Below are 27,852 nucleotides of genomic sequence, written 5' to 3'. Positions count from 1 at the left end.
GTAGGGCTGCTGATCTTAGCGGGCGTGTACAGGTCCCGGGGCGAGGCCGCCGCCAGCCTGTGGGACGCCGAGAGCGGCCGGGCAATATTTCGTGCCACGATTTCGTGCCATGATTCCATTCCGTCAGTACATGCCCAGCAAGCCGGCGAAATACGGGATCAAGTCGTGGGTGGCCTACTCGCGGTCAAGGGAAGAGAGGTGTTCTGATCCAAGTTCGCATTTATGCCCACTGCCACTCTTGTGTCCTACATCCCAAAGAAAAACAGGAATGTGGTGCTCCTGAGCACACGGCACCCTGAGGCCGACATCAGCGACCGCGAGGACGGGAAACCGGTCATCGTCCTGGACTACAACCGCAACAAAGGTGGCCTGGACAACCTAGACAAGGTGATCGGAACGTACAGCTGCAGGAGGATGACTGCGCGCTGGCCCTGGTCGTCTTTCACAACATCGTCTCTCCTGCCGCCTCTTCCTAACGCCGTGATATGGAGAGAGATCAACCCAGACTGGATGCCGGGCAAGCTGAACAAGCGGAAGGTGTTCCTAGAGCAGCTGGGAAAGGCTCTCGTGAATCCGTTCATCGCACGAAGGAAGTGCATCCCCCGCACGGACGCGTCCGCCGCGGTTGTGAAGGCTGTAAAAGCCGCCGCCGCCGCCGCCGCACAGAGAGCTGTTGACTACGACGCTCGACCCGAGTGTCCGGCCTCCTCCATACTCGAGTAAGAGGAAGAGGTGTCAGATATGCCCCAGGAAAAAGGACTGTAAAACTCACACCATGTGCCACGGGTGTAACAAATACATCTGCAAGGGCTGCTCACTTGTCTATTGCGCTACGTGTGCGTCCTAATATGGGGTGGGCTATGTGAGGGGGCCAACAGCCGGGGGAAGCAGGGACAACACAAGGGTTAAGAGAAAAATTCTGCTGCGATGAAGGTGATGATGCAGTGGATCCAGTTTCATCAATTGTGATCAAGCAAATTAAAAAAATGGTAAGGATGAGAAGTATTCATACAGATCACTTGATAGAATGTTTTTATATTTCATCCTGATTTGCTGCAGGTCAATTTTCCATTGTGGTTACGGCTAAAAGTTTTGTTAGAATCAAGTAAGTACTTTAAACAACAGCATCATACACAGATGTAAGTGCCCTAAGTGCTTTAGAGAGAATATCTGAATTCATTATCAGTGATTAACGAGTCAATTTCAGTGCAAGTGTAGACTATAATTCAAGAACCCTCATCATTTTCACATAATTAACTTTCAGTTACGTGTTAATCATAATACAAATAAATTATAGAAGAATAAAATAAACATAAACATGTCAATAAAAATGACTTCTCTTATGAATGTACTCAGTCAGTTATGTGTTTTAATAAACCTCATTGTTCGCTGTGACAGTTTCACATTTCACTGTGAAACTTTCTTTAATCTCTTCATATCCGCTCAGAATTAACGTGCACTCTTCCGCTGTGAAATACAGTGCACTTCAGTTAACACTGACTTAACAGACCAACTTTTTAACCAACTTTGTAGTACAGGCCCCTGTACTATAAACCAAAACCTGTCACTGACATGGCTGAAACACTGTCCATTCAGATCACCTGAAAAGCATAGTCATCAATCTACATGATCCTGATAGGGACAAAAGAGTTTAGGCCACAGTAAAGTGAGAAATAATGAATGTCATCTGATATTTTTATTGATAAAGGCAATCTTTTTTTCGTTCCAGACCTTTCATGTATCTACTCTCGATTTAAAACAGAGGGAGAATTTATCACCCTAATCAATCAATCATTTAAATTTTATTTGTATAAGCCATATTAACAAATCATAATTTGTCTCATAGGGCTTAACAAGGTGCGACATCATCTGCATCATCTGCCTCTGGCTCCCAGGATCCCTCACTGTGAGCCACCAGTGAGGGATCCTTCTCCCAGTACGGACGTTATATATTCCCTACATAATACCTGAGAGTATTGATGCTTTTAGTCTTATTCTATTGCTGCATTTCAGAACATGAAGAAAAATAAAACTAAGGGCTGGTTCGCACCAGCCTAGTTTAGTCCGGTTGAACACCGGTTTCGAGCTCGGGTGTGGACCTAACAACCGCACTCCGGTCCGCTTCGAAGAGGTGGTCTTGGACCGCCGTCAAGTGAACTCTGGAACGGTTCATTTTTGGTGTGACACTGTACGAACCAATAACCGGAAGCGTACCAGTATACAGTATTTGTCATTTCATTGGTTTAAAAAAGTTTTCTCTTTCTGTTTCGATGCCCGGTGAGCTACCAAACCAAATGTCAACTGGCAGGGGAGAAACGTGGACTCAGGACAAAGTGAGATGCCTCCTGGATATTTGGGCTGAAGAGAACATATCACAATTACTAGATAAGGTGCACAAGAACACAAAGGTATTTAAAATATTTAGCAAGAAAATTAAGTAGGACGGATTCCAGCAAACTATTGAGTGGTGTTGAGTGAAAGAAAAAAAACTGCGTCAACAGTACATCAAAGTATATATAATGCTTTGCAGAAAAGCGGTAGCTCTGCATATGAAAAGTACAAATTTGTTCCAGATCAATACCAGCATTAACAGAACCTGACAGGGCTCCATGATGGTACAATATTAAGGTAGAAATCGGGGTGGGATTGTTGAATTTTACATGCCCGATTGAATGACCAATAATAGAGAGACATTTCCACAATTTGGCTTTTGTTTACACTTTCTGGGCTGAAGCTTATCTTACATGCCCTGGGCATGTTAAACTTGCGTCATAGTACAGACCCAAGGACATTAATGTTAAAAACACACAGCAACTTTACATCAGGTCTGAGTCTCTGGAGATTTTTTAATTCTCAAACAATGCACGCTGTATGCCTGCTTTGTTTCTTTAAAACATAATTACTTGAATTTAGTGAACTCTCAGCAGTTAAAACTACTTTAAAGTTAAAAGACTTCAGAAAAACTTGTTTCAATAAAATTTTGACATTCACTATTTTGTTAACCTGAAATTAACAAAAATAACCATATTAGGTTAATAAGGAATCAATGTTAATTCCACTTGAGTCCTGTGTGATGTTTTACAATGAATATTTGGAATGTTCTAATACCATCATCATTGAGAGACTCCACTGACATAGCTCTGGTCCTGAAACTGAGGGAGTCTGTGGACTGGGATAGGATCCTGCGCAGCCCCAGGGGAGAGCCATCAATAAGGGTCCTACAAAACACACACAGACACACACAGATGGAAAAATTTGGTTAGGAAATATTTAACTTATATAAGTAAGCATCAGTCATTATTTCTGCTCGTGTTTTAATAGGATGTTAAAAGGTTTTGAAAAACTCCTTACAGATCTTAATGAAATCTAGTGGAAAAGTGTGAGCCAAGGAGAGAGCTACTATTTTTTGATGTGTCATGGTTTATGTATTTATGATAGTGCTTGACTCCTGGTGGTATATTTTGATACAGCACATGTGGCAGGTCGTTGTCTCTGGGTTCTTAAGATTTCCAATATTATTTTGTGACTGGCCCAAATATGTCACTTGTCCAGTACAAGTATTTTATTGTTGAATAAACCCACGCAGTCTTGAGGCTGACACTCAAATGTCAAACTATCACAGATGCGTGAAACTATTTTCTGCTCCTTTTTTTTATGATTGTTGTTCTTCAATGCAGTAATACATTTGTCCGTCAGGTGAACAAAATATACCGATACAGGGTAATCGAATATACTTCCGAAATTGAAAAAGGCACAAAGCCAATTTGCAGGATCAAGATCAGCACCAATATAGACTTTTTCCGTCAACAGGGTGGGTTCAGTGAAGTGTTTTTATTGTAAACACTGAACAAAAGTGGGAAAGCAGGAAGACAGGCATGGGTACACCATGCCTGTCTTCCTGATAACAGGTTACTAGTAAGAACATAAGTCTTGGCAAAACAACATGAGAACATTAGTAACTTACATTGGAGCATGAAGCGTACATTCTTCTGACAGGGAGCATGAGGAACTGACAGGTATAAACAGTTAAAGAACTGATGAGGGTGTGAGTGATAATAAAGAATGCAGAGACAGCTCTTATAAACACAAAATCTCTAAACATCTTAATTGGTGTCTTCTGTGTATGTGGCACCACTTTGTCATATTTGTATTCTTGTGTTTTGTGTTTTGTTTTGCTTCAATTGCAAGGAAACTGCAGGGACTCTCACTCCGTGTGTGGTACAAGAAAAGGAAGGAGGCTGTGAACTGAGCTCATTTACTCTCTCCAGGCTACCTGATGTCTGCCTGTCTCTCACCTCACATTTTCAGGTACTTTCAATCCGCTGGTGATCCATGGCTTGTTGTTGGGGAAGCAGCCTACACTCTGGGCTGGCATATTGTTGTTTTCACAGAATTAGATGTACTTTGAGATTCAGTCTGTCATTTTGTTAATGTCCTCCCTGTGTGGCTCACAGAGTACATCCCATTCTGTCGACTCAAAGCAGTTCTGCAGTGCCTGATTAGCCTCCTGAGTCCACCTTCTCACAGTCCTTGTGTGTACAGGCTGCTGCTGGACAAGATGGACATACTTTGGGTTTAGCAGGACAATTTTTTGATCAGATCTGCCTGGTGGGGGGAGGACAGTAGGTCCAGTGTTTAATGGTCTGTAGTGGGGCAGTAAACACACTGCTATAAGTTGGGTAGTAATTAGTCCAGTTTTACATTAATAAAATCCTCAGTGACAACCATGAGGAGTTTGGGCTAATGTGTCTGTAGCTGTGCAACATTTGAGTGAATGATGTCAGCAGCTCCCTCTGAATCAGTGGATGGAGGGATGTAAAACCCGATCACAATGGCGGTTCACTGTCCGGACTACAGAGATGTTCCTTCACACTAACATATCAGAGATTACACCATCTCTCACTCACATGAAGTCCAATCCCCCCTCCCTTCTTTGTACTGCTCTACATAACATCTCTGTCTGCGCGAACAGGCCCGAAGCCGCTATGGACCAGGCATATGTAAGTGCAGCCACTTCTCCGTAAAACACAAAATGCTGCAATCCCACTATTCCCCCTGTATTGATGAGCTTGTCTGTCTCAATCCCCAGAGACTGTATGTTCCCAATGATGATAGTGTTGTGATCATTTTTGCTTTATCACACATTCACATCTTTTATAATTCATCTCTTTCCATTGACACGATTCTTCTGCCCTCACCATGTGTTGTGCAGTACATGGTTTAGACAGCAAGCTAACACTTCCGTAGAAAACACCTAAGACATGAGCCAAGTTTTAAGTGTTTTAGGGAAGTTTTATCTGTGAAACTGCAAACAAATACAGGAATATGTAAATTATTAAATGTACAGCAATTAAATTATCCAAATTAATTGCCCTTTTATATATTTACACTATTGACTACATTACATGAAATATTGTTCCCATAGCACAGTTCACCAAGGTAAGAAATAACTTAGAAAACAATACAGTTACTACTGCTATAGATTTGCCAGCTTTACTCTTTGCCTTCAGTTTAGCTCCAGCTCTGCAACCCAGGCATCTCCTCTTTAGCACCTTTGGGATTTGAGGCTTGGCTCTGGGCAGCAACACAGGTTCACATCAGCTGTCCGCATGCGTATAAAATGTTCCAAATGCCCTGTGCAAGACTCTCTGTTACAAACAGTAACCAAAGTAGCAGTAAAACAGAAAGCTAAGTGGTGAAACAAAAAGTTGCCGCACGGCCATTGTGGTGGTGATGGTGTTCAGTGAAAGAAAAACACACAGACATAAAAGTAACACAAAAAACACACCGGGAGCTTATGCAATAGGCTGCCACTTGGCACAGCACCATCTTGAATTTTGCCTTCTATTGTAGTAGTTGGTCATTGTAAGTGAGGCTCACCCTGAAATGTTGTTGGTGGAGACACTCTTAGACAGGGACAGACTGGAGCGACCTCGGCGGGATCCCAGCAGGGACTGTCGGAAGCTATCAGAAGGGTAGATGGCCGAACTTGGGCGTTCACGCATTCCTGGAGCTAATGGAAAATTATGCAGCAGTTAGAGGATTAGGGAAGGGAGGGCAAGACAAGAGACAAAACAAACTGTAGTAGGAGGAGGAAAAAGAGTTTGATAATGTAGAAGAGGACCACATTTTGTCAGCTGTGACTGACAGGGTGGAGCGGTCGTACTCTAACCACAAGTTCGACGATTGGATCCCAGTCTTCTCCATCTGCATGTCGAATTGCCCCTCAGAAAAAGTGCTGTCCATAGATGCACAATATGAATGTGTGTGTGAATTGGTAAATGGCAATTAACTGTGCTGTGAAGCAATTTAAGTGGTCATCAAGACTAGAAAAGCGCTATATAAATACAGACCATTTCATTTACATTTTGATGAGGAAGAGAAAAGTGTCAAAAGGAGTAGTGAATGAGGTAGAAGGAAGAGACTGAATATGTCTTACTTTTTGCACGCAGAGTGACATTCTGCAAAGCTGAGTTATTCTTCAACGGGACTGTCTTCTGTTGCTGTGGTAATGAAGGACAAACAAACTGTGTGATGTTTCAACAGTATGTCTCTTTCATTTTCTCTTTCTTAAAAATACAATTATGACACATTAAAACAAATGCGGCCACTAAAATAGAATTAATACACAATAGAATGTATGGACAGCCATAATGGCCATAATGACAATGTCTATGCAGGTTGTACAGATGCAGAGTCAATCCAATTTCTGAAATTATTGATAAATGGACAGACAGGAAACCATGTTACCGCGACACAAAGTCATTAGTTTATCAAATGCCAAGTTCAGAGTGCACGACTTTCAAAGTCGTCGGATCTCTGTGTAGTACACACTACACAATTTTGCTGTCTTGTGATCAGGAGTCTTGCAGTTGTTGAGTTCATACGACTTGACTGACAGGCGACAGTAGGTCTCACACTAGGCGATCTTTCACTAGTAGAAAGCACCAACTAGTATGTCTCCAAACTACGTTTAATCAAAAAAACATGTGAGTGACAGTGAATCTGTCTGATCCTCCAGCTGATGCGATAAATCCTCTAGGAGGAGTTTGTTAAAGGAAAATGCATGGAAATGGCAAAAACTGAGCAAAAATTTATATTACATTCAAAATGGCAGACTTCCTGTTAGGCTTTGGGTATGGGTCAAGGAGGCTTTATTGTAAGTCTAAACATGGTTCATATACCTACCGGTTTTCATAAATGTTGGGGAAACCTGCCGCTGGAGGGGCTTCGTTGAAATTTTGAAGGGGGCGCTAAACTCACCAAACTTCACGGGCACATCAGCCATGGTGAAAATGTACGTATTCTGGAGTAATTGGAAATGGTTATGGCAAAATGGCTTAACAGCACCCCCTAAAACGCAGCAATTCCTTGTGGTTTAACAGGTAAACATGTGAATACGACGGGACAGAAAAAAAAGTCTGGCCACCAAATTGATTAACGCAACAGGAGGTCGGCCATTTTGGATTTAGTGGTCATTTTGGCCATTTTACACGTTGTGTAATTTAACAAACTCCTCCTAGAGCTTTAATCAGATTAACATGGAGATTAAACCTACCTCGAATCACAGTGCCCCCTGGTGGCAACAGGAAATGTCTTGTTTTTTGCACGTCTTACACTTTGATGTACTCCTCCTTGTCCATTGACCGAAACCATGTCAAACTTTGTCAGAAGGGCCTCAAGACGTACAAATCGTGATTTTGTTGATTGTTTAGCTCACAGTGAGGGAGCAGCAAGCCGTTTGGCAGATGCAGAGCGTAGTGGACAGGGTGGGTGTAAGGTTTGATCATGTCCCGGACTGGACCTGATCCGTTCACAGCACGGTACGCAAGTACTAATGTTTTGAAATGGATGTGGGCAGCCACTGGTAACCAGTGAAGGGAGCGGAGGAGCCGAGTAGTGTGAGTGAACTTCATTGATGAGGAAATCTTATGGAAGAAGAGCAGCCTTAGCATCACGATTGACCAACATATACAAAAAATGGTTCGGACGTGTTTCATTTCAATACGTACAAAATACTCTCTTGGATCAATATGCTAGACCAAACAGGAAGTCGGACATTTTGAATTAAGCAGTCATTTTTGACCATTTACACATGTTATATTTGAACAAACTCCTCCTAGAGCTTTCATCAGATCAACTTTAAATTCAGTAAGTGTCATCTCACCTCAATTGAGATTAAAATGTATTGAAGGTTTTAGTGCACGTCACACGGTGTGACCGTGGCGTGGCTAACATATTTAAGATTCGCAAAAAAAGAGGGATTTGTTATAACTCCTCTTCGCATTGTCCAATCAGCCTTAAACCTCTTTCACACGATAACAGTCCCGCTGTAATAATCTGTTCAGTCTGTGTCTGTTTGTATTCACTTCCTGTTTTATTTTGTTGTCTGGGTTCTTGTGTCTAGTGTCTAGTTCTACTTCCTGTTGGTTTCCCCACACACCTGTACCTTGTTTGTCATTAAGCTTTCCCTATTTATACCCTGTGTTTCCCCTCACCCTCTGCCAGATTGTCTCCTTCGTGTGTTCATGCTGTCCAGCGTTAAGTTCCGTGTGTTTGCTTGCCTGGTTTTGGTCTCTGCCTGGATTACCGACTTTGGATTTTGTGCCTTTTCCCTGAATGGACTTGTTTGCTTCTCTGACTGCCTACCCGTGTATGACCTCTGGATTGCTAAAGTAAAGTTTTATTTTGTACTTTATTTTTTGTCTCCCGTGCTTCCTTTTGCAACTGAGTCCCAGCTTTGTACAGAACCGTCACACCCGCCCTTATCAGATACAAATGTCAATATTGACAAATGATCACAGCGCACTGGCAACAGGAAGTGACATGTTTTATACTTTGATACACTGCTCCTGGCTGGTTTACAATATACAGATCAAATGAGCTCAGACAGCTCATAAGACCTTCACACTCAGATTTGTGACTTTTACTTAAACCGAGTTAACATTTAGGTGCAGCGAAGGTTATCATAACTCCACTGTGCATTTTCCAATCAGCACCAAAATTATGTCACATGATCAGAGTCAAGGCCTAAACAGCTCCATATGTCAAACTTAGGGTCATAGCGCCACCTACTGATTCGCTGTGAAAATGACGTTTTTTTACTTAAATGTGCATTGTCCTATCTGCACCAAAATGGCCACCTATGATAAGATTCCCAACCTGAACAGATCTATTAGTCTGTATGTAGTGATAGTCAAAACACCACCTACTGCCAAAAGGAAGTAAGCCCCATTTTACATCTTTAAATAGATCAACATTTTCACCGTGTGGTCTAAACTTGAAGGCGTGGACCATCATGCCTGATTAGTGGTTGTTTGTGACACGTTTATCCTTCCCGCAATGCACAAAACGCACGCAACACAGAGCCATTTCGCCCGGTCCCTGTTCACCCTCACCTGCGGCCACATCAGGTCCCGAGATCACAAGGGCTCGGGCCGGCACAGTGTTTGTATTGGATTTAACTGCAATGCTGTTTACCCCTGAAACTCCAAAAGTGTTTGTTGAGTGGACTCAATCACTTCACCCACCCCTCCATTGGCATAGTGGTGAGTAGATAATGAGTGAATTTTCCTTTTTTAGGTGAACTATTCCTTTAATGTTTGCAACAGTTCCCAAAGCCTACCTTTTCAAAATAAAAGCACTCCAGCATTTCTATTGACCGAATTCATTTATTTGTTTTCAAAAAGGTTATTATTGTGGGAAAATATTTGCAGGAGCGGAAGATGCAAGGCTTCATACTGTTTAGTACTGGTAATTATTTGAGTGCATAGGACAAGCTTTATTTGTCAAGTACACAATTATACATGGTACAATGTGCAGTGAAATGTGTTATTGTGCCTGCATCCAGTTTTAAAATAGTCAAATAAAAGACACAATATAAAAATAGCACACAATAGTATTACAAAATGCAAAATATTACAAAGGTAAAATATAAATATAAAAATACTATATACATGTAAGTTGAGTGTGCTTCTGCTGTAGTACATGTACTGTGCAGGCTCAGGTCTTAGCATCCTGAGCCTCAGAAAGGCTGTAGTTATATTAAAAATTAATGTAAAGAACTTCTGGTGATGGACAGTAGTGTCTCTCTCTCTCTCTCTCTCTCTCTCTCTCTCAATAAACACTGACAACGTCATCACCCTTATCCATCTGGAGGGTCATGGAGAAACAGGCCCAATAACCAGCAAATACAAACTTCCTTACATAATACATCTTGCGTCTTTCTCATTATCACTCAGTCTTCATCTCCGCACTTTGAGCTTTCTACAAACACACAAGCTTTCTTTGAGTTTGGTATCCCTCTCTCTGAGGAAACTTTTTTTGATCCTAGCACCGCTATCAAGTTGCTAAGCATGGAGTTTTACCGTAGACTCAATTTCCTTTCAAGCAGCTCTGTTGTCAGAGAAATTCAATGCACCTCTCTCCTTCTGTCAAACTGGCAGTTAGATGCACCAAATGCCAGTCACTAGCCCTTCCTGGCCACCTCAATTACATCATCCACATTATTCCTCAAGCCAAATCCATCCGATGTCTCCATAATAGAGTCGTTCTGGACGATGTATACAAAATTTAAATGCCTCCACTCTGCCTTCATAACTGACTGGAAATGTTTCAATGTTTTCCTCCCAAATAACAGTTATACCAGTTCACACAAGTACACTGCATATGTGGCATGTTCGGAACACTATTCAAGTCATTCTCTCCACATCTGCCCTGCATCCCCAGCTGCCAGACTGGTTAGCTCTGTCCAAACTGTCCACATTCTTGGTCGCTGGTCTTTTGAGCATATTGCTCCTATAGCTGCAATGGTCTTAGTGACCTCTATCAAGCTCGCACTCAGCTTGATTCCATTAAATTCACATTTTTGGGGGGACTGTTATAAGGTTGGGTGTAAAAATGCATGAGACAGAACCCTCACACTCTCTCGTCTCCCTCCACCCGGTCCCAGTGCATCCTTGAGATGCATCTTCACCTAACCCACTTCATATCCATTCATTTTTCCTCAATATCAAAGTATTACATTTCCATTCATACCTTTAAATTACTTATCGTTGGGGTATGGTCCTTGCTAGTGAAATTAAGTGAACTAGTCCACTTAGTTTCAGGAACAGGGCCACCTAACCTCAACCACAGCTCTAATCACCTGTCAAGCCTATATATACCCGGTCAACCCATCACACTCCCTTTGTCTCAAATTCTTATCTCTCCACTGTTGCAGTCTATCAAATTAATGCCATCAGTGTATAGGCCATAAAGGAACTCAGTAGTGCCTAGTTTTATTCCCCAAACAGATATTTGCTCCATTGTTTGTGTCTCAAGAAATGACTTTGCTATTTGAGAAATAATCATTCCAAGCAGAAGTTGTGGTATTATTTGTAAGTGAGCATTGTAAAATTAAGTCCAAACACCATCAGGGCCAGGAGCCTTGACAAACAGCAAATTCAATTTATTCTGGGATGCAAGTACTCTCTTGGAGCTGTTTAGCTGATTGGCAAAGATTTTATTATGTGCAAAGGGGTTGTAAGAGGAAAAACTAATGAGGGTTAAATACTGTCAGTAAAATTACTTCTGAACTTAAAGTAACTTATATTCGGTATTAAGATAATTTTGAAAAAACATTTAATCTTACTCAAGAGTGGAAAAATACATGTTAAAACATCTGTCAATAATTTGACTTGTGTAGATTTGTGTGGCCTGTGTCTTACCCTCTGTTTCATTTTGGCGCAGTTGGGCAAAGTATCTCGACAGCGGTTGTGAATAGTGATGTTGCATGCTAGAAAAAAAACAACATTAGACATTAAAGCAAAGAACACAAACATATCATATCTCTTTCACTCTTTCTTCTCTTTTCAACTGCAGAAATTGATTATGACCAGAGAAACCAGAAGAACTAAGAACTTTTACTACTTGAGTACTTTGTTAGATTTGACCACTTTACCACCATTCAGTGTATATAGCAGTAGAAGTGCACACACTCTTACTTACTCGGGCAGCTGAGTGCCTCCTTGGCAGTAATACTCTTGTTACATGCTGTGCAGAGTGTAGTTCCTGAAACTGTCAATGACGTGAAGAGATGACCATTGCTGTAACGTGCCTCCCTTTCCCTTGCTGCCTTCTCTTGCTCCCTCATGCGCTCTCTCTCTTTATTCTGGAGAAGAAATAGAAACAAAATTGAAAATGACTTCTTGTAAATTTATGAATGTCACAAAAACTGAAAAAGAAGCCGACTGTCGAAATAGCACCACTGCTAACGCCCGGGCCACACTGTTATCTCTTGCTCTCTCTCACACACACACACACACATTCACTCACACATCCCAACCAGTGTGAACAACTGACAGCCAAAACATGCAGCAGCATGCAGTCAGTGTGGCCCGGGTGTAAGGGACCAGGGTAAATTGAGGCACCAACACCATGGTTATATTATTATGATCAGTTGAGTCTCGTAACTGAAGCAGAGGTGACATCCATGGGTGACATTCAACGACATCCTTGATTAATAACTAAATACATGTGATTATCAGTTTGTGTATAAAGAGGGACAGAGACAAACTCACACACTCCTGCAGACAGAAGTTCTTCTGATTATGACGAAACACAGTGTTTTAACTTCATTGTTGCAGAAGAAGCGACGCCCCGTTTATCCAGGAACATAAATATGAATTCAGCAGGTTTTTATAAAGATCAGTTCTAAGTGTGAGTGATTAGAAAACATCAGAGGAGCAGAGTTACTTGTTGACCAGCACAGAGTATTACATTACATTACATTTCAATTAGCTGACACTTTTATCCAAAGCGACTTACAATAAGTGAATTAAACCACGAGGGTACAAACCCAGAACAAGAGTAATGCGCCTCAGTGCAGGGTGCTGATAGGGTGGGCAGGTGGGGCAACCTTGATATAGTAAAAGCTATAATCAGAGTTTGTTCTGTTAAACCTTAGGTGCAGCACCCAAGTCTAAACTGAATGAATGTCAGAGTGGAGAGCACTTACCACTGTCATAGACTCACTGTTCTAGTCAGATTTTTCAATTGAAAACCTTATCTTGTAAATTACAGCACACTTGTAATAACAGAAACAGTCTATAATACTTTTCAAAGCCCTTTCTAAATAAAAAGGGAGTTCATATTTGTCTGACTGATTTTATTAACCCTTGTGTTGTTCCTGGGTCGAATTGACCCAGAGTGTGTGTGTGCGTGTGTGCGTGCGTGCGTGCGCAAGGCGTGCGTGTGCGTGCGTGTGCGTTGATTACAGCAAGCAAGCCCTGGCCGGTCAGGATTAGGGTTAGGGTGACCCAAGGATTGTCATTATCCAATTCTCCTGGGGTAATTGAGACCAATGGATTGTCATTCTCGATTGTCATGGGGTCATTTAGACCCCCAGAGAGGGCGCTGTGGTGCTCTGTGGGGTCATTTAGACCCACACCTGATTCCAATTGAAATCAAGGGGGGGTACATTAGACCCACATATAAGTCTCAGTGTGCCACTCTCTCACGGACCATGGCACGATGTCGCGTCAGGAGTGTTTCACCAGAGAACAGGTTCTCCAACAGCTATTCTCCCAGCAACCATCCTCTGAACCCGAAGAGGACGCGAAAGAGCCAGACCGAGAAGCGGACTGACAAGGAGATGGAGAAGCAGACCGAGAAGCAGACAGAAAAGCAGGCCGAGAAGAAGACAGAGAGGACGGAGACGGAGACGAAGACAACGGCGATAGCGAAGAAGACGAAGACGACGATGGTGACTACGAAGACGACGACGGTGACGAAGACTACGACCCAGTGGGTGATGCTTCTGCAGATTCTTCGTCCTTGGAAGAAGAAGAAGAAGAAGGAGGACAAGACCACGGCGACACCACCATCACCACCACCGGACTCGTGGAAAGAGAGACCTTCCCCTCAAGAAACGGGGAAATAACATGGTCCTCGAGGGCGTATGGCCGAGAGGAGGGCCACTGCTCCTCCTCCTCCTCCTCTTCCTCCTCCTCTGCTGCGGCTCAAAGCGGGGTCCCCCGGGGCCCCACGATCCATGCGACGTCCCGCACCGGTGACCTAGCCTCGACATTCCGCCTGTTCATCACACCGACGGTAGAGAACATCATCCTGGAGATGACGAATCGGGAGGGTCGTCGAAAATACGGTGACGAATGGAAAGGGAACGGACGAGACCGACCTGCGTGCCTACGTAGGGCTGCTGATCTTAGCGGGCATGTACAGGTCCCGGGCGAGGCCGCCGCCAGCCTGCAGGACGCCGAGAGCGGCCGGGCGATATTTCGTGCCACGATGCCCCTAAAACTCTTCCACACGTACTCCAGACTGCTGCGCTTCGACGACCGCGAGACGAGACGCACGAGTCAAATTGGCGGCCGTGCGAGAGGTCTGGGACTGGGTGCCGCGGCTACCGCACCTCTACAACCCGGGGCCCGAAGTGACCGTGGACGAGCAACTGGTTCTGTTCAGAGGTTATTTTTTTTTTTTTTTATATTATTATTATGTTATGTTATGTTATGTTATGTTATGTTATGTTATGTAGATAGCGGCTGCTAGTCCTCGTCCTCATCTCATCTCTTCTTCTCCTGTTTTTCTCCCTAGGCCGGTGTCCATTCCGTCAGTACATGCCCAGCAAGCCCGCGAAATACGGGATCAAGTCGTGGGTGGCCTGCGATGCGAAATCAAGCTACGCTTGGAAGATGCAAGTGTACACCGGAAAGCCGAGCGGCGGACGCCCACAACGGAACCAGTGGTTGCGGGTAGTGCTCGATGTAAAGGAGGGACTGCACGGTCGTAACGTCACGTGTGACAATTACTTCACCTCCTACGAACTCGCGCGGCAGCTCCTGGAGAGGAAGCTCACCGTGGTCGGCACTGTTCAGAAGAACAAGCCCGGGCTCCCGACCGGGCTGCTCGCGGTCAAGGGAAGAGAGGTGTTCTCATCCAAGTTCGCATTCACGCCCACCGCCACTCTGGTGTCTTACATACCAAAGAAAAACAGGAATGTGGTGCTCCTGAGCACACGAGGCCGACATCAGCGACCGCGAGGACGGGAAACCGGTCATCGTCCTGGACTACAACCACAACAAAGGTGGCGTGGACAACCTAGACAAACTGCGTGTCCGCCGCGGTTGTGAAGGCTGTAAAAGCCGCCGCACAGAGAGCTGTTGACTACGATGCTCGACCCGAGTGTCCGGCCTCCCCCATAGCCCTAGCAGCAGCCCCGCTCGGGGCGAGTAAGAGGAAGAGGTGTCAGATATGCCCCAGGAAAAAGGACTGTAAAACTCACACCATGTGCCGCGGGTGTAACAAATACATCTGCAAGGGCTGCTCACTTGTCTATTGCGCTACGTGTGCGTCCTAATATGGGGTGGGCTATGTGAGGGGGCCAACAGCCGGGGGAAGCAGGGACAACACAAGGGTTAACTGATATTATTCAGGGGTACATTATGTACACAAAATGTTGTCAGTATGACCATGCTGTACATTTTTAGAAAGGGTAAAAGCTTACCGACTTGTGGGAAGGAAGCCGAGTTAAACTCAATTGGCTGTGTACCTGGACACACAAGACTGGTAAGCAATTTCAGCCGTGCTGTTGCTAACATGGCTGTGTGTGGACCTTTTAACAGGCCATTCCCCTGCTATATTCTACAGTTTAGTAGGTCCTATATTCGACAACCGGGACTGTGTTTATGTAAAATCTAAATATTGTGTGGGTGTGTGTACATGTGGGTATTTTTTGGTGTAAAACTGTTTTGATTGTTTTGTTTGCATCTGTAATTCAGAGTAGCCTATAAATCACAGTAGGCTTCTGTACCTAGGATGCAAAGCGGACCCTCCACAAATCATCTCAGTGGGCACACAGGATACCAGGACGGGACATAACGACGGTTAGACAAGAGATCACACCAAACATATGACAAGGACAAAGGGGAGCACAGAGACTTATATACACACACAGGGAAGGCAGAGGCAATTGGACACAGGTGGACTGGTGCAGACAATCACAGACAGGAAGTGAAGAAAGAAAACACACAAGCAACAGAGACTCCAAAATAAAACAGGAAACAGAACACGGAGTGTGAAAACATGAAACACGACAAGATACTAAATAAACTGAAAACACTTTGGAAACGGTGGAAACTAAACACTGGAAAAAACCAAACCATGACAGTAATGTATATGAAGACTCTCAGTCTGGGTTCAGAGCTAATCACAGCACAGAGACAGCCTTGGCAAAAGTCAGTAATGACCTTCTAATAGCTACAGATCAGGGATTTGTGTCTGTCCTCGTTCTGTTAGATCTTAGTGTAGAATTCAAGACTATTGACCATCAAATTTTATTACACAGACTGGAAAAGTTAATTGGCATTAAAGATTAAATCTAGAATAGAATTAAAAATTCTCCTCCTCACCTTCAAGCCCTTAATAATATGGCACCATTATACCTTAAAGAGCTGATAGTACCATATCATTCCAATAGACTTGTCGTTCCTAAGGTCTCTAAAAGTAGAGTAGGAGCCAGAGCTTTCAGCTATCAAGCTCCTCTCCTGTGGAACCATCTCCCACTTTCAGTTCGGGAGGCAGACACCATCTGTACGTTTAAGAGTAGGCTTAAAACCTTCCTTTACGATAAAGCTTACAGTTAGAGCTGGTCCAAGCTTGTCTTGGCCCTGCTAATTAATATCTCATCAATACATGTTACTGACTTGACTTCTTCCCCGGAGTCCCTTTTCCTTATCGTCTGCAGATCCAGGGCAGCGGCTGTGGCCACATCGTGGATTATGATGGTGGATCGCGAATCAGAGATCGTGATCGTATTGGCGGATCCTGTATCATGCTGGCTGATCGTGATAATAATGGCGGATCCTGTATCATGCTGGCTGATCTTGATAATAATGGCTGATCCTGTATCACGTTGGCATTTGATAGTGGTGGTGGACCACAATTGAGGTGGCAGCTGATGGTGGATCCTGATGGCGGCAGTGGATCATGATTGTGGACTATGGTGGCATCCGATCGTGATGGTGGATCCTGATCGTGGTGGCTGTTGACCATGGACTATGATTACAACAAGACTGCTTGATATATAATATTTCTCCTCAGATACTCGACCATTACTGACAATATTCCATCAATTCATTTACCTTCCATTATGCTACAAAGGGTTTATTCTAATCAATGCTGCAAATACCCTTATCTTTCTGATGTTCTCCTTTACACGTGGCATATATTGCACTTCTGTCCGTCCTGGGAGAGGGATCCCTCACATGTGGCTCTCTCTGAGGTTTCTATGTTCTTTTTACCCTGTTTTGTAGTTTTTCCTGACTCTTGTTGAGGGTTAAGGGCAGAGGATGTCACACCTTGTTAAAGCCCTATGAGACAAATTGTGATTTGTGAATATGGGCTATACAAATACAATTTGATTGATGATAAGACTGAGGTAGATAAAAGAATAAAAAAGGCAATAGAATAAAAATGAAAATAGTGAGAATATGTACATAATATACATCTTTCACTATGGAAATATTGTTTATAGGGAAATATTGTTTGTAGAGAAATTTGCTTGCTCATTGTGGGAACTGTTGTGTTTCTTTATAATTTTAAGGTCTCAACCTTACGATGTAGAGTGCCTTGAGATAATGTATGTGTCTGGCACTATACAAATAAAATTGAATTGAAAATTCACTCACAGAAAATAAAAATTTAACCAAAACGTCCCTTACACGCTGTATACCAAATTTGAAGTCGATCGGATAAAATATGTAGGAGGAATAGGATTTTGTAGCACATGGGAAAACGAAATAAAAAATCGTGCCAAATTTGCCGATCAATCCAAAATGGCTGACTTTCTGTTGGATGTGGTAAAGGGTGACAAGAGGATGTTTTTTGTGTCTTAGCATGATACATTTGTGTACCAAATTTAATTTCTCTGGGCAAAAGTAAATGAATAGGAGGAACCTTGGGCAAAATTTGTATGGGGCGCTTTTGAGCTAATTTTGGACACACTTTCCCAAGCACATTAAAATACATACATTTTCACCAGAACTGACGTGAGTGAATTTTTAAATATGTTGAGGCCCGGAAAAAGGAGAATTATTTCGAAGAAGAAGAAGAAGAATTGGAGCAATTCCAATTAGCTCCTTGCACTGTAAGTGCCTTACTTCATCGTCCTTACTTCCCTCCCCTTATGGCGCCCCAGCATACAAAAAAGTTTCTAGGAGAGCCTTCTTCCACCTGCGCAATATTATGAAAATTCAAAAAATCTGGTCTCAAAAGAATGCTGAGAAACCAGTCCATGCATTTGTTACCTCTGGACTAGACGATTGTAATTCTTTGGTATCAGGATGTTACAGTTAGTCATTGAAAAGCCTCCAGTTGATCCAAAATGATTCAGCACAAGTTCTGGCAGGAACTTGAAGATGAGCTATTACTCCTGTCTTAGCATATCTGCATTAATTTTCTGCAAAATTCAGAATAGAATTCAAAATCAATCAATCAATCAATCAATCAGATTTTATTTGTATAGCCCATATTCACAAATCACAGTTTGTCTCATAGGGCTTTAACATGGTGTGACATCCTCTGCCCTTAACCCTCAACAAGAGTAAAGAAAAACTTCTAAAAAAACCTTTTAACAGGGTAAAAAGAACGTAGAAACCTCAGAGAGAGCCACATGTGAGGGATCCCTCTCCCAGGACGGACAGAAGTGCAATAGATGCCACGTGTAAAGGAGAACATCAGCAAGATAAGGGTATTTGCAGCATTGATTAGAATAAACATTTTGAAGCATAACTGAAGGTCAATGAAAATCCTGTTCCTTACATATAAATCCCTTACTGAACAAGGCCCATCATATATTAAAGAGTTCACACTGCACCCTAGTATCCCAATAGATCACTTTGCTCCCTAAAAGCTCACTTTTAGTTCCTTGAGTTTGCAAGAGTAGAACGGGAGGTAGAACCTTCAGCTAACAGACTCCTCTTCTTTGGCACCAGCACCCACTTTAAATGTTCCTCTTTGATAAAGCTTATATTTAGGGCAGGACAACCCTTAGTTATGTTGCCATAGGCCTGGACTGTTGGGGGAACTCATAATGCATATACCACCCCATCCCCCTCTCAGACTGCATGTTTCTCTGACTGCTGAAGGGTCCAGATCTGAGACTTCTCAACAATTATTATTATCATTATTATTATTATTACTATTTATATTATTATTATTATTATTGTTAACACTATCAACTGGTGTTGCTATCATTAATTACATCATTACATTTATAAATTGTCTTGACTACTCACCGATTCACGCACACATTCTTACAATGCATCTATGGGCAGCACTTTTTTCTGGCATTCAGTATCTTGCCCAAGGACACTCAGGCGTACGGAGTGGGAAGGACTGGGAACAAACTGCTGACATTCTGGTTTGAGGACAACCTGCTCTATTCCCACAGCCGCCACTCACACCATTATTCTCTGCTCAGCCCAACCAGTCGAGGCAGATGGCCGCCCATATTGAGTCTGGTTCTGCTCGAGGTTTATTCCATTTAATGAGGGAGTTTTTTCTCTCTACAGTCGCCAATGCTTGCTTGTTGTGGGAACTGTTGGGTTTCGCTATAATATTGTCAGGTCTCACCCTAAAGTACCCTGATATAATGTAATAGTGAACAACACAGTTGAATTTGACTCAAACCTTTTAAAATCGGACAATAGAAAGTAAATAAACCACCATAAACTGGCATCTCCTTAGAAAAAAGTCAGAGCTTCCCGCATGCTTCAACTGAATATAACATCTATTTGCGTTGTTTGTCTCTCTTCAGCTGTAGGCTGGTACTCAAAAAAGAGGAATTCTTGTCATGATCACATGAACACACATGCAAAAGCAGAAGTGACAGTAGACATATTGCTCCAGCTATGACTTCTCACTTGTGTTGATATATCAACACAACATAACATAAAGTCTTTCAGTGTTTTATTATGCATATAAATGATAAAATGGTTTTAAATTAATTCCACACTTTCAGAAGTTGTAGTGTTTTCTGCTGTGCAGTGTAGTTAATAGTATGAGTAACTCTAAAATTGCTACCAGAATGTTAAGATAATAACTGGAGACCAGGGGCATCAGCTGAACAGTGAATCATCTGGGGCTGCGCCCAGAGCCGGGAGGGGGAGTCCCTGATACATTTCAAAGAGAGTTATTGTATTTTATACTCCATCACATTTATTTTCACAGCTTTAGATCCTTTAAAATTAAGATTTTAAACAATAGATAATAAAACAAGCTGTTAAGACTAAATCAGTGGTTTTAAAAATGTTTTGCTTTTGAAAACTATATATTTTTTTCAAATGTCTGAGTTGTTTTTCAGTCTGAAGTTCTCCAATGCTTTAATGATCCAGTAACTCACCACAAATCAAAGAGAGAAACAAGCTCTCACAATACATCTATTGTCTCTGTTTATAAACGCCCATGTGTCAGTCACTGCAGCACAACAGCCCAGCAGAACAGCAATATCCATACAGCTATTGTTTCTACTGTTGGCTACTCACTATTGCCACTCCCACCTCCTCCACTCCTCTTTCCTTTCTCCCCTAAACTCCCCTAATTGGTTTTAATGGAGAGAAATTGCATAAATTTGATCTTCCAGTCTATATACTTAGAAAAAAAGTTGCCACAATGGCGTAGATTTGAGCCTCTGCAATTACGTATTACAAGGCATATCACCTCTGTGGGCTCGATGTTCATGGTAATCAAATATTAAAGAATCAGTCCTATATAGGGCTTTTCTAGTCTTGATGACCACCTAAAGCGCTTGCACATGCTCTCTCTCTATCTCTCTCACCAAAATAATATCTATTAGCTAATGCATATCAGCAAGCCATATCATTTACACAAGTCTTCAGCAGAACATTTTCTTGATCTTTTTGGGAGGCCTGGCCTCCCATGGCCTTATATTGGCACTGCCTCTGAATAAGACCCAGTGTTAGATTTTGCCTGCGTACCTGAGATATTTTTCATTAAGTGAAATCCACAGATTGTGTTCAAGTAAGTTTTTATCATTTAATAGGTTTATTATCATCAAACATTCCTGACACACCTCTCTTTTCATCTCTGCCTAAACAACATCACATGAGATAAGAACATTCAAAATCAAGTGATTGCGAGAGTTTGAAAATCGGTTACGATTTTTGAAATTGGGTTGGATACTGCATATAAGACGTTTTTATTTTTAATCCCAAATTAATATATTGCTAAGATACACTCCTTAAGATACACTCCTTAAGCTTGGTTGTACGGTGACTCCTCTATCATACATGAATCAAACAGAGGTCCCTCGTTACCTAAAAAGTCACGCATGAGTTGGGAGACAGAGGAGGAGTCCGGCATTGCCCCTGTCCAGAGCGGGTCCAACTAAGTATACGCAGTCTGATGACATTGAATTGCTTGTATCTAGGCAACACAGACTGTCTTAAAGGTACATTCCACAATTTCAACTCTTACAACACACAGCCAATTTCATCAACTGTTAAACAAAAAGAAGACTGAGATGCAACAACTTGCAGTAAAAAATGTCTGGTGTGAGAAAATGGTTTGGTAGACATCGTCAATATATGTTGAGAAAATTAGTTTAATTGTAAGTTGTAAAATCTTTGAACAGTGTTATGCTAGCTACTGTTAGCCTTAACAGCGAGAAAGGTTGCTGTTGCTTGGCAACAACTTTTATTGTCATAATTATAATCAAAATCCTCCAGATTTTTACTTCTAAATATTACAAATATTTGACGTTTTAAAGGAAGCCCTGATAAGTCTGCAAACAGTTTTGGAGATGTAAGACATACACATCACCAAAGAATCAAGGTATTGGTACCAACCAAGGTCTGGACCACATATCTCCTCCAATTGTCATGAGGGGTAAATCACAGATAAAAGGCCCAAAACTCTTGAGAATTAGAGTTTCATCCAATTGGATGCATTCTCAATGTCTCCTGTTCTGTGGATTTGGCTTTTCAATATATTGTTCGACAGTGGTACAGCCATTTTAATGCAAGGCAGTTTGAAACTATTCCTTTGACGTTGTTTGAGTTTTCACCATATTGAGTTGTCACACATTGTACCTTCATACATTTGCCAATTTCTCACCACAAATGACACAGTCAGTTCAAATTTTTTTCCATGCTTCTGTTAAGCCGAGGTCATCTTAGCTTTTCAAAATAAATAAAAAAGAGAGCTGTCAGAGGTGCAGCAGAGGAAGGGTGGATGGTGTATAGCTGATGGCTCATATAAAACCACCAGATTATGTAATCACTGGTGTTCACATGAATGCTTTTTTGTATTTTTATTTAGAAACATTGAGGCCTACAATATTCACAAAGAAAGCAATAATATCACACACACACCCACTTGTATTTCCATGGCAACAGTTGCTGTACTCAAATATCCCCTGTGAAGCACACTGTGTACAAGCAAAGACATATACATATACATTACGCATTATCCTTCATATTCTAATAAGATGTACAAGTGCAGCTATCAGGTCCTTTGGTCTGAGGGGCCTGTAATCTTGTGATAAAGAGCAGGCCCTATGCAGGAACAGGGAAGGACACAGTGATATAGAAAACAGGGGAAGTGACAAAAACAGAAAGGAAACCAAAAAAACATTGTACGATTTAGCTGTAATCTCTACATGTCTACAATACTAATATATAGTCAGTGAATTAACCTTTTCCTGTAATCAAACACGTCACACCATTTTAGACAGAAGTGGTCGTTGTCCGATGATTTCAACTCACCCGCAAGCTGATCTCCCTCATCCTTTCTTGCCGCACTTTTGACAGATTGGTAACTCTTGACATTGTGACAGCTCAGATTTTCTCACAATGACAGGTTCCAGGAAGATTCAGGCAATCAGCAAGTCAGAAAATTCAATATCCAATATTAATGTTTGCACGCTTCTCTAGATCCTCAGAAAGAGAAAAAACTAAAACCTTTCCTCACTGGCCAACTGCAATGTACTTCTGCTTCTAGTGAAGAGGCTGTTCCTGTGAGAAATCTGACTTCTGAATCATCACCGCCCCCTCACACACACACACACACACACACACACACACACACACACACACACACACACACACACACACACACACACAAACACACACACACACACACACACACACACACACAACACACACACACACACACACACACACAAACACACACCTACACACACACACACCTACACACACACACACACACACACACACACACACACACACACACACACACACACACACACACACACACACACAGTGTTCAGCTCTCTATGCATGCCTGGTACAGACAATTATTTGCTCTTTACTACATCAGAAACCATCTAAAAAGGGCTTGTATTATTTTGTTAGTTCATCAAAACTTTCATAGCACATGTTTCTGTTGTAAGGATGACAGGATGCATCTGAACTTCCTGTATTTGATGGGTAACCCATCAATTTATATGGTTAATATTAATGTATTATTTATGATAGGGTAATTCCTCTTAAACACTATACTCACCATACTTACAGTAAGTTCTACAGAATCATATATTCATTTGTCTGACAAAAATTTAGCTGAGTAGTATTTGACAATACAATGGATGTAGGATCGGGCCCATCGCAGCCTCAGACCTAAGCCCCGTCAAAGATCTCACCCTGTGACAGTGCGTTTCTAACACTACATCGGAAAACAAAGAGTGCTGCAGTGGCAGAGGAATGCTGCAATATAGTATCAGGACACAGTATTATGTTGTATGAGGACTTCAGTGCTGCTGTGGCCAGGAGGTGAGCTGCATTCAACAATGTGAAATCCTTGCTCTTTCGGAAAGGAGTACGGTTTGGAATCATTTACCCTGCCCACCTATGCATCACCTTCAGCGGCGTGGATCACAGCTTCGACTCCCCAGAAGAGGCTGAGCTGTTTTACCAAGAACACATACATAACTCATAAAAGAATGGATTGAGCAAGCTATGCCGCCCTTGACTCACTCGACTTGATAAAATTCTAACTATTAGAAATCAAATCAACCATCTCCTGCCCTCAATTGGCACTAATACCGTACCAAGAACAGAAATCTCAGAAACGGCTGAGAATCCTACCAATTATTTAGACAGCTTCTCTCTGATAACCCTTGATCAGCTGACCAAAATAATCTCATGTTCTAAACCAACAACTTGTATCTTAGATCCCATTCCTACAAAATTACTTAAAGAAATTCTGCCCCTAATTAATAGTACGTTAGTAAACACAATCAATCTGTCATTATCATCAGGATATGTACCACGGTCCTTTAAAATAGCTGTAATCAAACCCCTCCTCAAAAAACCCACCCTAGACCGCGAGGTTTTAGCCAATTACAGACCAATATCCAACCTCCCCTTCCTGTCTAAAATCCTTGAAAAAGTTATAGCCAATCAGCTGTGCGAGTTTCTTCAGGAAAATAATATATATGAAGACTTTCAGTCGGGGTTTAGAGCCAATCACAGCACAGAGACAGCCTTGGCAAAAGTCACCAATGATCTTCTAATAGCTTCAGATCAGGGATTTGTGTCTGTCCTCGTTCTGTTAGATCTCAGTGCAGCATTCAACACAATTGACCATCAAATTTTATTACAGAGGCTAGAACAGTTAATTAGATTAAAGGAACCGCCCTGAACTGGTTTAAATCATATTTTTCAGATCGATTCCAATTCGTGCAAATTAATGATGAGTCATCTGTGTGCACCAAAGTTAACCACGGTGTTCCACAGGGCTCTGTGCTCGGCCCAATTTTATTCTCATTATACATGCTTCCACTAGGAAACATTTTCAGGACACACTTGGTAAATTTCCACTGCTATGCGGATGACACCCAGTTATACTTGTCAATAAAACCTGAACAATGTAATCAATTAACTAAACTCCAAGCATTTCTCAAGGACATAAAAACCTGGATGACCCGCAATTTTCTCTTGTTAAACTCAGATAAAACAGAGGTTCTAATACTTGGCCCTAAACACCTTAGAGATACATTATCTAATGATATAGCTGCGCTAGACGACATTGCCCTTGCTTCCAATGAAACAGTCAGGAACTTGGGAGTGATCTTCGATCCTGATTTGTCCTTTAATTCACACTTAAAACAAATTTCTAGGACCGCCTTTCTCCACTTGCGTAATATCTCAAAAATCAGACATACTCAAAAAGATGCAGAAAAACTAGTTCACTCCTTTGTTACATCCAGACTTGATTATTGTAATTCCTTATTATCAGGCTCCAGCAGTAAGTCGTTAAAGACTCTGCAGCTTGTCCAAAACGCCGCAGCACTTGTCCTGACAAGAACAAAGAAAAGAGAACACATTTCTCCAGTATTAGCTTCACTACACTGGCTTCCGGTTAAATCTAGAATAGAATTTAAAATTCTCCTCCTCACCTTCAAGGCCCTTAATAATATGGCACCATTATACCTCAAAGAGCTGATAGTACCATATCAACCCACTAGAGCACTGCGCTCCCAGAATTCAGGCTTACTTGTCGTCCCTAAAGTCTCTAAAAGTAGAGTAGGAGCCAGAGCTTTCAGCTATCAAGCTCCTCTCCTGTGGAATCATCTCCCACTTTCAGTTCGGGAGGCAGACACCATCTGTACATTTAAGAGTAGGCTTAAAACCTTCCTTTTTGATAAAGCTTATAGTTAGAGCTGGTACAGGCTTGTCTTAGACCTGCTCTTAGTTATGCTGCTATAGGTCTAGAGGACACAGGTCGGGGGACACATGACACACAGAGCTTCTCTTTCCAGCTTCTCCTTCCTCTTCTCAATCATTATCATATCAAAGAAATTCATATCTCATCAATACATGTTACTGACTTGACTTCTTCCCCGGAGTCCCTTTGCCTTATCGTCCGCAGATCCAGGTCCCCAGCTGTGGCCACATCGTGGATTATGATCTGCGGATCGTGTATCAGAGATCGTAATGGTGGATCCAGTATAGCGGATTCTATATCGTGCTGGCTGATCGTGATAATAATGGCGGATCCTTTATCGTGTTGGCATCTGATAGTGGTGGTGGACCACGATCGAGGTGGCAGCTGATGATGGATCCTAATGGCGGCAGTGGACAATGACTGTGGACTATAGTGGCATCCGATCTTGATGGTGGATCATGATCATGGTGGCTGCTGACCATAGACTATGATTGCAGCAGGACTGCCTGATATATAGTATTTCTCCTCAGATACTCGACCATTACTGACAATAATCCATCAATTCATTGACCTTCAGTTATGCTTCAAAATGTTTACCCTTATCAATGCTGCTAAAACCTTTATCTTGCTGATGTTCTCCTTTACACGTGGCATCTATTGCACTTCTGTCCGTCCTGGGAGAGGGATCCCTCACATGTGGCTCTCTCTGAGGTTTCTACGTTCTTTTTACCCTGTTAAAAGGTTTTTTTAGTAGTTTTTCCTTACTCTTGTTGAGGGTTAAGGGCAGAGGATGTTACACCTTGTTAAAGCCCTATGAGACAAACTGTGATTTGTGAATATGGGTGTGGAGGTGAGGGGGCTGGGAGAGCACCACAGAGGAGCACTTCTGTCTCTGGCTGTGTGTGGGAGAGCCCTGTGGCAAGGGCGACTGCCACACTGGTGCCCAACGTGGGGCTCTACGCAGCCAGAGACGTGGATGGGAACATGTTCGGATGATGGAGGACCTGGTGGCCGCGTACCGGGAGGAGGGAGCGGCGACCAGACGGGAGCTGGAGGCGCTCCTGAGGCAGGTGGAGAGGGAGGCGATGCGGACAGAGCGTCAGCTGGCCCGGTTGGGACCCTCTTCTGCTCCAGCCTGCCACACCGCGCCGAAGGAGGCGGTGAGCACGGCCCCAATTTCGCGGCTGCGGGCGGCGACCAGCGTGTCGGCGATTCCGCGTCCCCGCACAGCTCCGGAGAAGCCGGCGGCCGGCATGTCGCCGATTCTGCCCCCCGCGCAGCACTGGTGGAGGGCGCGGCTCTGGGAGGTGCGTCGGCTGTGACGTCGACGGATGCTCCGGTCTCCAACCCCCTTCCTGCCCCTGCACCAAGGCTGGCGGTAAAGCCAGCGTCCCCTGCACCCGCAGCAAGGTCGGCGGTGAAGCCGACGTCCCCTGTCCCTGCACCCAGGCTGGCGGTGAAGCCGACACCCCCTGTCCCTGCACCTAGGCTGGCGGTGCAGCCAGCGTCCCCTGCAGCCCCTGTTCCTGCGTCGGCGGAGAGGCCGACGCCTGCCGGCCCTACAGGCCCTGGTCCGGTAGCCAGGGTGCCAGGGCAGCACCTTTCCCAGCTGCTCTAGGAACACCCTCCGCTTGTTCCGCTTGCCCGGCATCCAGTCGGGGTTGATCTCTCTCCATATCACGAAGGCGTTGTAGGAAGAGATGTCGATTATGTTGTGGAAGGCGACCAGGTGCCAGCGCGCGGTCATCCGCTTGCAGCTGTATGTTCCAATCACCTAGGTTGTCCATGCCTCCTTTGTTGCGGTTGTAGTCCAGGACGATGACCGGTTTCCCGTCCTCGCGGTCGCTGACGCCGGCCTCCGCTTGCCGCGTGCTCAGGAGCACCACGTTCCTGTTTTTCTTTGGGATGTAGGACACCAGAGTGGCGATGGGCGTGAATGCGAACTTGGATGAGAACACCTCTCTTCCCTTGACCGCGAGCAGCCCAGTCGGGAGCTCGGGCTTGTTCTTCCGAACCGTGCCGACCACGGTGATCGTCCTCTCCAGGAGCTGCCGCGCGAGTTCGTAGGAGGTGAAGTAATTGTCGCACGTGATGTTACGACCATGCAGTCCCTCCGTTACATCGAGCACTACCCACAACCCCTGG

The 27,852-nt window shown here is 43.2% G+C and overlaps 1 protein-coding gene across 1 annotated transcript in view; it reads right to left on the bottom strand.

Annotated features, from left to right (window-relative positions):
- arhgef1a (Rho guanine nucleotide exchange factor (GEF) 1a) overlaps positions 1–23,051 on the bottom strand; it is an 88,346-nt gene extending 65,295 nt beyond the window's left edge. The window contains exons 1-6 of the mRNA XM_035183421.2: positions 22,785–23,051; positions 11,989–12,151; positions 11,709–11,776; positions 6,440–6,503; positions 5,881–6,013; positions 3,109–3,218 (exon numbers count right to left, since the gene is read on the bottom strand). Of these exons, the coding sequence (XP_035039312.1) occupies positions 3,109–3,218; positions 5,881–6,013; positions 6,440–6,503; positions 11,709–11,776; positions 11,989–12,151; positions 22,785–22,847 (601 nt within the window). The 5' untranslated portion in view covers positions 22,848–23,051. The remainder of the gene's footprint in view (positions 1–3,108; positions 3,219–5,880; positions 6,014–6,439; positions 6,504–11,708; positions 11,777–11,988; positions 12,152–22,784) is intronic.
- Between the last annotated feature and the right edge of the window lie 4,801 nt (positions 23,052–27,852).

This window comes from Hippoglossus stenolepis, chromosome 17 (genome assembly GCF_022539355.2).
Source record: "Hippoglossus stenolepis isolate QCI-W04-F060 chromosome 17, HSTE1.2, whole genome shotgun sequence".
In the NCBI taxonomy this organism is placed as follows: Eukaryota; Metazoa; Chordata; class Actinopteri; order Pleuronectiformes; family Pleuronectidae; genus Hippoglossus; species Hippoglossus stenolepis.
The sequence above is the reverse complement of the archived record's forward strand: the minus strand, read 5'-3'. Positions and strand labels throughout refer to the sequence as shown.